Here is an 11,068-nt window from a genome sequence, read left to right on the forward strand (position 1 = left end):
ATCCGGCTCAGTGGCCAGTGGGACCACGCCCCTATTTCTAGAGCGATCTATTCGTGCCCGGGAGGGGGAGGGCTATACCATTTTTTTAAAAAACAGTGAAATATTATTATTTTTCCTTTACTAAACCAAACACGCCTCCAAACGCAGCCTCTTGGGCTCTCCCGCTCCTCCACCCACACCCTTCCCCTTGGTTCCTCCCTCCGTCCCCCTTTTTCCCTCCTCCACATGGCCCGCTCCAATTTTGACGCATTGCAGGTGAGAGGCGACCAATGGCCGCGGGAGTCTCATCCTGCGCCTCCTCCCGCGGCCAATGGGAAGGCGCGAAACAATCGCGAGCTCCTCATCCTGTGTCCTTCCGCCGACAGGCGGCGGCAGGGGAGGGGCGGGACGGGACGGGGGAAAGAAGCGCGAGGAGACAGCGAAGGGAGGAAAGTAGTCCCCTCAGGTCCTCTCCCCGCCCGCAGGGAGGAGGCGGGCGGGGCCTCCCTCAAGGGGCAAGAGCGGATTGGGCGCGGCGTCGACCGCGGGGCGGGGCGTCGGGGCGAGGCCCGGAGGCGGCCGTTGGCGGAGGGATCCGGCGCGCGCAGTGAGGCTCCGTGAAGCGGCCCTCGGTGCGTCCCCGGCTGGTGCGCCTCCTGCCTCCCTCGCGACGCCGTTGCTGCCTTCGAAGCCTCCGGACGCCGCTGACGCCGCCTCGCCGAGCCGGATCCGACAATGGTGAGGGGGACAGCGCGGCTTCCGTCGCCTTTCCGGGAAGGGAATATTGGGGGGGGGGGGTGGGGTGTTTGAAACGGACGGACGGACGGACTACAAGGCCCATGCTTCCCGGCTGGAAGCTGCGGCGGATGGGTCTTGTAGTCCTAACCCCCCCACACAGGGTTATTGCCGGGTTATTTGGGCCGGTGGGGGGAGGGGGGTGGAGAGTCATAAGATGGGGAGACGCTTCCGTGGGGGTGGGGCGGGGTGGGGTGGGGGCGAAGAAAACGACCCCTCCCCTTGTTGCGGGTCGGGTCAGGCCCATTAATGGTGGGGAGGGGAGGGGGGCAGTGGCCCCAATTGAGGGGAGGGGGGTCAGCGCATGAGGCCAGTTCCCAGTGAGGGGGGCTCGTATCCCAATGCAGTAGAAGAGATGCGGGAGGAGGAGGAGGAGGAGGGGGTCGCCTCGGAGGAGCGTTGCGGGGGGCTTATGGGCGGGGCGAAGAGGCCCTGGGGCTGACGCAACGTGAATTGGGGAGGGGGAGCATGGGGGTGCCAGACCCCCTCAGTCTTGTGCGGTGGGGGGAGTTTGGCTGTGCGTGGGGGTTATAAGAGAGGGGCTATGGGGGGCTTGGTGGGTTGAGTGGCAGAGGAGAAAGGGGGGTGCTGGGCAGGTGGGCTAATTGGGGAGGGCTGCCCTGGGGCTGGAGCCCCTGGCTGGCTCCTTGCAGGGCAGCATCCCTCTGGGACGGGGCCTGCCTGGGGATGCTTGGAGCAAGGCCAGGCATTTCTCTTTGGGGGGGGGGGAGGGTTCTTCCAGTCTGCTTTTGGGGACCAGGGAGGGGCTCATCTTGGAGGGGAGGGGAGGGAGCTCCAGACAGACGTTTAGGGGGACCGAACAGACAGCAAGCATTGGAGAAGATGGGTTGGGGGAAAGCGTATCTTTTCAGGGGGCGGGCAACACTTCAGTTCTGAGCATCCTGAAAGATACAGACGCCATCATCCGAAAACGGTGCAAAACCAAAAAGGGAGGGGGTTGCAATTTGTCTCTCCCTGCAATGGGGGTGAAGGGGGGACACCTCCCTGCTGGTGCCGGTCACATGGCTGCTATTCGGAGGGGGTTCCGGGGGCAGAGCTGCGGGCACCCTGTCTGCAAGGGGGAAATGTATCCAAGGCCCTCCCGGCTGTGGCATCAGGCTGGTCCTCTGCAGCATCCGAGGATTTGCCTAAAGAAGGAAATGCCGCCTTGGGTCGCCTCTGACTCCAGCGGAAATAGCAGCGGGAACGGGCTCTGGTCGGAAAGCGGCTCACGCCACCCCTGTCCGGGAGAGAGCGAAAGACGGCGGGGGTTTTTTTTTTGCAACCCGCTGCAGAGGAGCCGTCGCCCGTCTTGTCTGGGGCCACAAACTTCTGCCAGGGGCGACTATGAAGGGTTGATTTGGGTGAGCCGAAGCTCTGGAGGAAGGAAGGGCGGCTGGGCTGGGCTGGGCTGCTGAAAAGCACCAATGAGGACAAGGTAGAGACACCTGGACTTGGAAACTTCGTTCGCCCTTCTTCTTCACCTGCGCGGAAGATACACACACACACGGCAGATTTGATTTGGCGCTGAGGCTTTGCGGGTTGCAGAAGGCCACGGAGGCCTCCTTGTTCCTGGGGGGGTGTTTCCCGCTCCCCACTGCAGCTTCCGGCGCCTGGATGACGCGTTGGGATTCTTCAGATCCTCTGCTGAAGTGCCCCCCCCCCTCGTCCCTTTCCCAAACGGAAAGCGGCTGGCCAGCCTCCTCTTTGGACCCTCTGCGCGGACCAGCCCAGCCCACCGGCTCAGGTTCTCTGCTTCCTCGGCACCGGTTGTCCTCGGAAAGCATCTTTGCCGCAAAGCCCCCTCAAAAGGCTGCCTTGAGTTGCGACGGGCAGTTTCTGCAGGGCAAATCTGTGCCGCGATCCGAGGGGATTTGAGGGGGCAGGGAGTGGGATTAATGGCTGGTGGCTTCCGGGGGGGGTGGGGGATAGTGATTTTCTTGCCTCATTCTGGATCCAGGAAGCATAGCTGTGACAGCAGGAAGAGGAGTGGGTTTGAAATTGAGGGTGGGCTGTGAAGCCAGCAGCAGCTCAGGCCTTTTGTGGTCCTTGGGGGGGGGGGCTTCTCCCCAGCCTCCCCCCCTTTTGCTCCATCAGAAGTGCTTCATCATCCTCGCTTCCTCCCTCTGGATCCCCTCCGGTCTCTGGGGCTAAACCCCTCTTTCTTCCCCCCCCACCTCCTTTAATACAGGTAGCCCTCGACTTACAACAGTTCATTTAAAGACGGTTCAAAATGACAACGGCCAGGAGAAAAGCGATATATGGTCTTTTTTCCCACACTTAACGCTGTTGCGGCATCCCCATGGCTGCATGGTTAAAATTCAGGCGCTTGGCAATTGACTCGCATTATGACGGTTGTAGCGCCTTGCGGTTCCGCGATCCCCTTTGCGACCTGGCGAGCGAAGTCAGCGAGGAAGCCAGGAAGTCCCTTAACAGCCGTGTCACCAACTTAGCTGCAGGGATTCGCTTAACACCCATGGCAAGAAAGTGGGCAGATGTCTCCGTGACATAAACAGTGGGCTCCATTCTGGTCGTAAGTCAAGGACTACCAGCAGTGGGAGAGAGACACTCAGATGGAGTTTTTTGACGGGGGGGGGGGGAGACTCTGCTTGATGGCTGTTGGTCAGCGCCTCTGCTTCACCCTGGGAGCCCCAGCGGTGCTCTAGTCACGGCGTGGATTTTGGAGGCGGGTTGGGCTGGGACAGGGCTGGGCACCTCTGGCAGCTTAGCCTCCTATGGACTTCAGCTCCCAGAATCCCACAGGTCCATCGGGTTGCCCCAGCCCTGGGTAGCAGCTGCCCCATGGTCCCCTGGGGAAGCTCCCACCGTGTCCTCTTGAGCCCCGGTCACGGCTGGCCTTCGCCCAGAAGCTGGGATTGCTTGCCCCAAAATCCAGCCTGGCAAACAAACCTCCTTGTCATTGGAGAACTTGCCTTTACAGAAAGACAAAAGGAATCCTAGACGGAAGAGCCGTTTTGCATCCACCGTCCATCCAGGCGACGTCTTTGGGAAGCCCAGCCCGGGTGGTCCCGTTCCCCCGTCCCCCCCAAAATGACATTGAGCAAACTTGGGAAGTCTCAATGGTGGTTTGTCGCTGGTGCAGGACGGCTGCGCTCGGCGTTCCCGTGCCGTGAGGACTCCGTAGATGCGACGGGAGCTCGGGATATTTCTGGTTTTAAGTCAAGCAAGCGCCGTGTGGCTTGTAGGTTTTGAATCTGATCTGGCCACGCTTGGGATCGGCAAAGCTTCTCCACAGGGCCAGACGGGAACTGCTGACTCACTGCAAGGTCCAGCATCCTGTTTCTCACGGTAGCCAGGATTGCTTCAGACAAGCCACCCGTCCACCCACCCACCGGGAGTTAAAAAGGACCTGCCGTGTCAGCGTGAAGAACCAGCGGGCCTTTTGATGCGCAAAACGGGCGAGATGAATGATACCTGGCGGTCTGAGACATGCCTGTTGCCCTGAACGGGCTTTCGGCCATCATCACCCGCCTCTGTTGGGAATAAATTCCAGAAATCAAGTTGTCAAACTGGGTTTTGTGGTGCTCTCCAGCATGAATCAGCCGCCTTTGTGGGCAGCTCTTGCGGTGTGTCTGGTCCTGACTCTTGCCTCACGCGGGCTGGATTAGCGAGAGCTCCAGAAGGAATCTCACGGCTTTCTTTAAGAGCAGAGAAGAGGCAGGAGAGGTTGTGAGTCCCTTGTCCGGAGCCAAGCGAGGGAGGGGCACGCCTTTAATTTATATGGTGGTCTCCAACCCCTAAGGACAGTTGGAGTTGTCTGAATGAGGCTCTTCCATCTTGTGTCAGCCCTGAAGTGACCATGGCTGAGGCCATCTTGGTGGCTTCAGGGTTGCCACAAAACAGAAAGAGGTGGGAAAAAATAGCTAGATGGGGGTTTTGTAGCCAAAACAAAGTTTTCCTGTGGGAACCAAGGACATTCTGACAGGTAGCTGGCCAGGGGAGGAGTGAAGTAACCAAGCAACCGTCCAGCATCTTGATTGGACAGCGTGACCGGTGACTTGGGAGGAAGGGGAAACTTTTTACTGTTTAATTAGCTGCAAGCCTCAGGAACTTTTGCCAGTTATGCCAATATGATGTATCCAATAAAGTGCTCTTTGATGAATCTGCCTGCCTGGTAGTTCTGCTTTCTATGGGTGTGTTGCTTGGAGCGCTGACCCCTTGCTCCAACACGGCTGCCCGCCCTTCCGCTCCTGGAGAGTTGCTTGTGGCTGCAGTGAAGAGCCCTGAGGATGGCCCTTCAGCACAGGAAGGATGATAAGGACAGGGTGGGGTCTCCTGGAAGCAGGCCTGAGCCAGACGCCTGCAGCGAGCGATGGGTCCCCTGGCGGAGAGTCTTGTCCCCAGTTGTCGCTGTGATGGGACCAATCGCACCTTGAGCAAGAATGGTAGAAGGCAGGACATGCAACGGCTGGCAGGGAGCCTTGAAGGACCCCATTCAACCTTTGTGTCAGGGGTCCCCAAACTTGGCACCTTTAAGACTTGCGGACTTCAATTTCCACAAGCCGGAGAATACTAGGAGTTGACATCCACAAAGGTGCCACGTTTGGGGACCTCTGCCCTGTGTGATTTGCTGCATCTTCAGAGAGGCGGTATTTTGGGATTTCTACAGCGCAGCACTGAAGATCTGGATTCAGAGCCCTCCCAAAATTTGGAGGGACCTCAATTATCTTTTTGGGGGGCATGGAAAATATCACTTGCAACTGATGCTTCCCCGCCCAGTTATTTTTTGGCAAAAAGATTCCAAGGTGGACAGAGGGAGGGATGAGCCGTAGCGCTTAACTTCTGTTTTCTGCTTGCAGGCTGACCAGCTGACTGAAGAACAAATTGCAGGTGAGTTTACACACACGCACGCACACACACCACCCGGAGCATGAACGGGATTAATAACACCCACCCACCCCAGTTGTTGAAGAGCCACAAACAGACTTACTCAGCAAACACACACTGAGAGGCAGGTCTTTAAACTTATTTCTGGAAAGTCCAGGGACTTTTAGGCAGCTTAAAGTCTGCAGAGATTCTCATTCCTCCAGGTGATGGTTGTCCCAAAGGTGGTGTTTTTTTTTTTTTTTTTTTCAGGAGGCAACTGGGACTTTCTTGTTTTTATCTTTTCTTTTGAAGACGTTTCGCTTTTCCAGGAAGCTTCTTCAGCTGGGACAGGACAGTTGTCAGGATTCCAGGAATCACTCTAATTAAACAATGATTCCCGAGCCAAACTTCAAAAACCTTCCAAGGATTCCTTAGAGGCGACCTCCTGGCCCTGCCCTTTATGAAGCCAACTCTGCCCTACGTCATTTACAGTCCCCTGTGACCCTGTTTCCCCCCCCCCCCACTCACCCCCGGGTGTGTCATAAGTCAGATTCTCCAGTTGAGCACCTTCACGGGCTGACTGTCCTCATTCACGTTCTCCAATGAAATATATTGAGGGCGGCAAAAGCTCTGGAAGTTTAGTTACAATCTTTTAAAGAGAAGAGTTGGAATGTAGTCTCGCTTCCCCCCCCCTTCCCTTTTTTGTGGCAACTACTAAAACGGGCATAGGAATGTTTTACGAGTTGACCACAGTGAGGCATGGAAGGATTTATATTCTTACATCCTTATTTTAGGCAGCTCCTTTTTCACAAACTCCGCTTGGCTTTGTTAGTCTGTGGTCCTTCCACATTCATGGGGGCGGGGGTTGGGGCTCAGGGCTGCTCAGAAAACAGAAAAGGGGGACAGTGGGAAGGATGTGGGCACCCCGAGATTCCCCACCTCTCTTCCCTTTTTCCTCCTCCTTGAGCCCTTTTGGGGTAAAGCCCTGCCGGGTTTCCTACACCACCGGTTTTGAGAGCCCCGTTTTCTTCTCCCCCCTGCAGAATTCAAGGAGGCCTTCTCCCTCTTTGACAAGGACGGCGATGGCACCATCACCACCAAGGAGCTGGGCACCGTGATGAGGTCTCTGGGGCAGAACCCCACCGAGGCCGAACTGCAAGACATGATTAACGAGGTGGATGCGGATGGTGAGTGACAGCCCTCCCCCCTCCAAAAAAACCCACTCCAGCAGTAAACGGGGTCGCATTCTATCAAGAGCCCCATCGGTGGTGGGATCGGCATAACGGAAGAGCCGGTTCTCTGGCTGGGTAGGTGTGGCCGGTTGGTCATGTGACTGGGTGGGGGGACATCACTCATGACACCCAGGCCCTGCCTCCTGGCCACTCACCTGAAAGGCAGAGGTAGGAGTCAGCCGGTTAGGGTTAATCCCACCCAGGTCCTGCTCCACCCATTTGGGGGGCTGTTTTTTAGCTGTTTTGGGGGTTTTCAGGCTGTTTTTGGCCGGAAAATGCCCCCCCAAATGCCCGCAGAAAAGGGGCAGGACCAGCCAGTGGTGAGATTTGCTGGTTCGCCGAACTGCTCAGAATCTTAACTACCGGTTCATTTGAACCGGTGCGAAGCGGCGGCAGCTCACCTCTGAGCCCCATTGGGCCAATACAGATGAAGCTTTGCTTGCTCACCTGTCAGCCACCTCCAGGTGTGCGGCCCAGTTCCTAACAGGCCACAGACCGGTACCGGTCCTTGGCCCGAGGACCCTTGCTCCAGTATCTCTCTCGTTTCATTGCAACTGAGTGAGGCTCTATGGGACAAGGGACACAAGTGGTCTCGCCAATCAGGAGGAGGAGACCGCTGGTCAAGGGGGGAGTTTGCAAAGCCTCTTGGGAAAGGGCAGTAGTCCAGACGGGGGGCTGCCCACAGCCGCCCGCTCGGTCTCACCACGCCCATTGCTCCCTTTCAGGCAATGGCACCATCGACTTCCCTGAATTCCTCACCATGATGGCGAGGAAGATGAAGGACACTGACAGCGAGGAGGAGATCCGGGAAGCCTTCCGGGTGTTTGACAAGGTGAAGCCGGGAATCTGCCTGGGAAGTGGGCAGGGAGGCGGGTGGAGTGGGAACTTCTGCCAGCCTGGGCCCTGCCGCCACCCTCACCCCCACAGCCTGACGGAAGCTTCTCTCCTCCCAGGATGGGAACGGCTACATCAGCGCTGCCGAGTTGCGCCACGTGATGACGAACCTTGGTGAGAAGCTGACGGATGAAGAAGTGGACGAGATGATCCGGGAAGCCGATATTGACGGAGACGGGCAGGTCAACTATGAAGGTTGGTAAAAGGGGTCCTGGTGGGTTGGGGGAGTTGCTTCTCAAGTCCCCCAGGTGGGTGGGGTTTCTCTGCAGGTCGGTAAGGCCTCTGAATGGGTTGGAGAACCACAACCGTGAACAGGGATGTTCAACCGTGGCCGTTTTAAGACAGGTGGACTTCAACTCCCAGAATTCCCTAGCCAATTGGCTGGGGAATTCTGGGAGCTGAAGTCCCACCCGTCTTAAAGCGGCCATGGTCGGCCAGGCCTCTGCTAGAACACAACCCATATACTCCACAGTGCAGATCAGGGGTCTGCAACCTGAAACACTCAAAGGTGCCTCTGATCTTGTGGTTGCTCCATCACCGGAGGAGGTTTTCACAAACAGACAGGACAACCGTTTGCCCAGGATGGGATAAAGACCTCCAGTCTTGAGCCAGGGGGCTGGACTAGAAGACCTCCAAGGTCCCTTCCAGCCCTAGGAGTCTACCTTCTCGTTGATCAGGAAAAGAGAGCTGTGGAGGATGGTGGTGACGGGGGACACCAGGGAGGACAGGAGAGACAGAAGTGGGTTTTTATTTCCCTCTGGGTGCAGTTGGTTCCTTTTGTCTTCAGCCACACACTTAAACCAAGTTAAAGGGCGGTCAGTGGCGTCCCTGGGCATTAAGTGAGAGGGGAGCAAAGCCTGCCGCGGGGACATCCACGAGGCCTTAAAAGCGGGGGGTGTGCGCTCACCATGTCTTGCTTTCTTCCGTGTCTCTTGCAGAGTTTGTGCAGATGATGACCGCAAAATGAAGCCCGCAGACGGAGTGGCTGGCAAGGCCCGTTTTCTCCTTCGATAACTTTTCTCCCACACTCACTCTCTCTACTTAAGCAACCTGGTTCTCTAAGCAAACAAATCGGCTGTCGAAAAAATCTGACCAAGCAGTTAAAAAGTTGGAAAAAAAAAAAAGGAAACAAAAAAAGAAAAACCTTCCCAAGCTGCATGATTGCACTCATCTCTCTCTCCCTCCCTCCCTCCCTCTTTTTCGCCCTCCCTCCCTTCCTCCTCCCCTCCTTCCTCCTCCCCTTCCCACGGTCCCCTGAGCCCCTCTCAGCCCTTCTGGATGTCTTCGTTTCTGTCGTCAGAGCTGGCCCCATATCTCAGGGTGCAGATTCCTTTCGAGAACACCCCCTCCATACACACATACACACCACACCACACCACACCACACCACACCACCACGAAGGGGTGGAGAGAGTGCACAAACCTTTCTTTTTTTTCCCCCACCCGTCCCCAGTCCTGTTGCATGTGTCCGGGCACTGCCGTTGGCGCGCGTTGGACCTGGCCGTCACCGCCGAGGAGGGTCTTGCCCTCAAGGAACACCGGGCGTGCAAGCAAGAAAATGGGGAGGGGGTTTTATTTTTGTCTTCCCCCTTCATTTTGTGGGCGGGAGGGGCGGACTCCCCCACCGCCCGGATGTCCGTGGCGGAAAGCGGATCCCATCGGCACGACCTGGAGGGGAGAGGCGGATCGAAGCGAGGGGAGGGGGGAAAGAACGTGAGGGTCCCCAGCACTGTCCCGATTGGCGCTTTTTCACAAAACCACCCCCGCCACACGCTCCCCGTCTCTTTGTTCTCAACCCTGTAAAAAAAAAGAAACAATTGTAAATGTCCTTTATGGTTTCCTGCGCGTGGTGTCCGACATCCGAGCTGCTATGTACATAACCTGAGGCGATGGGGGATGCGCCCCACGAGCGGCAGAGGCTTTTGATTGGCAGCTTTGGGGAGATTGTGGGGGGAAGAAGGTGTTGGAAGGGGAGGGGCGACACCGCAATAAAAGAGGGAAGCCTCGGCCGAGCGAATGCCAACTGCGCCCGAGCGAGCGCCCCGTTTTCCTCTCCTCCGCCAGTGCTTTTTTTAATTTCTTCTGTCGTGGCTGGCGGCTTTAAGCGCACCTTCTCGGCTTCGGTGTCTGTGCTCTTAGCTGTGGCTTTCTCCCTCCGCCCTCTCCCCCTTTTGCCCCCCTCCCTCCCCGCTCTTCCTGCCCTCCCCCTCCTGGCGGCAAACGGCATGAGCTGCAAACTTCGCTTCTCTCTTTTTTTCCCCCTCCCCTTTCTTCGGGGTGCGGGGGGGGACAGGGTTGATTTTGGTGTTTTTGGTTTTTTTTTTTTGAAATCCAATTGGGGGGAGGAAAGTAATCTTTGGGGAGCTTTTTTTCTCTCTTTTTTTTCTTCTTCTTCCGGGCGAGGCCATTGAAACGAGAAGCAGACTCTTGTGTCCCGTATCTGGACGGGGAGAATTTTGCGCTCCGCCGACATGTCCGTGGAGGGGGGCCTTGCTGGAGAGAGTGGGGAAGGTTGAGCCAGAATGTCTTTTGAAAGCAGGCGGCGTTTGTTCAGTTCAAGCTGTGAAGATTAAAAAAATAAAAATTTTAAAAAAATTATATCAATGTTTTCCAATAAAATGCAGTGACTACCTGACGTGGCTGGTGTTGCTTTGAAGCGGCGGCTGGTTGGCCTGCCTCCTGGGAAGCCCGCTTGGTCTTGAACCCAGAGGAGGTTTCCAGTGAGCGGAAGTTACTCTGAAGGTGCTGCCAAGGTCCCGCCGTTGTGTTGGCTGGCAGCGTAGACCAGGGGGTCCCCAAACGTGGGAGAATGTTAAAAAAGCGCTAGCTAAAGCAGCACAGACCTATTGTTCTGACCCAAACCTGGTTCCAAGAGAGAAAACACAAGACAAAGGCAGCAGCACAACCTTTTAATGTTTCCTCTATGGATGCTGTTTCTTCACAGATAAAAGGCTGCTTCCAACTAAGTAGCTCCGACAAGAAAGAGCCTTGCCAAGTTTTGGCAAGGCTGCCAAAAAACAACAGAAAAGAAATAGTTTTACAACACAAGAGTCTTCAAATACCAACTGGAATGTCCACGAGGCTGAGCTTCAAAACGTCTTTGCTTCCTGTAAAGAACGTTCACAGCTGGCTTTTATCTTCTTCAAGGAGGGGCTATCACCTTGCAGCCTTACTCCCGAGTCACCCTTGCAACTGCTCTTTCCTACAAGCAATCCTGCACACATGCGCACTTGGCACAGGCTCCTTGGGAACCTCATCGCTGCTGCCAGCCCCCACAATCTCTGAAGGCGGCAGTCCACTCCTTAATGGTCCTGGCCCCCCATCTGAGTCCTCACTCTCCTC

The 11,068-nt window shown here is 56.5% G+C and overlaps 1 protein-coding gene across 1 annotated transcript; it reads left to right on the forward strand.

Moving 5' to 3' along the window:
• Positions 1–532: 532 nt before the first annotated feature.
• CALM3 (calmodulin 3) lies at positions 533–10,361 on the forward strand. Its single transcript, XM_026715326.2, has 6 exons — positions 533–717; positions 5,595–5,625; positions 6,645–6,788; positions 7,559–7,665; positions 7,787–7,922; positions 8,666–10,361. Exons 1-6 carry the CDS (start codon positions 715–717, stop codon positions 8,692–8,694), a joined length of 450 nt encoding a protein of 149 aa, XP_026571111.1. The 5' UTR covers positions 533–714; the 3' UTR covers positions 8,695–10,361.
• The last annotated feature ends 707 nt before the right edge of the window (positions 10,362–11,068 follow it).

This window comes from Pseudonaja textilis, chromosome 10 (assembly GCF_049901715.1).
Source record: "Pseudonaja textilis isolate UNSWEBS1 chromosome 10, rPseTex1.2, whole genome shotgun sequence".
Classification (NCBI taxonomy): domain Eukaryota; kingdom Metazoa; phylum Chordata; class Lepidosauria; order Squamata; family Elapidae; genus Pseudonaja; species Pseudonaja textilis.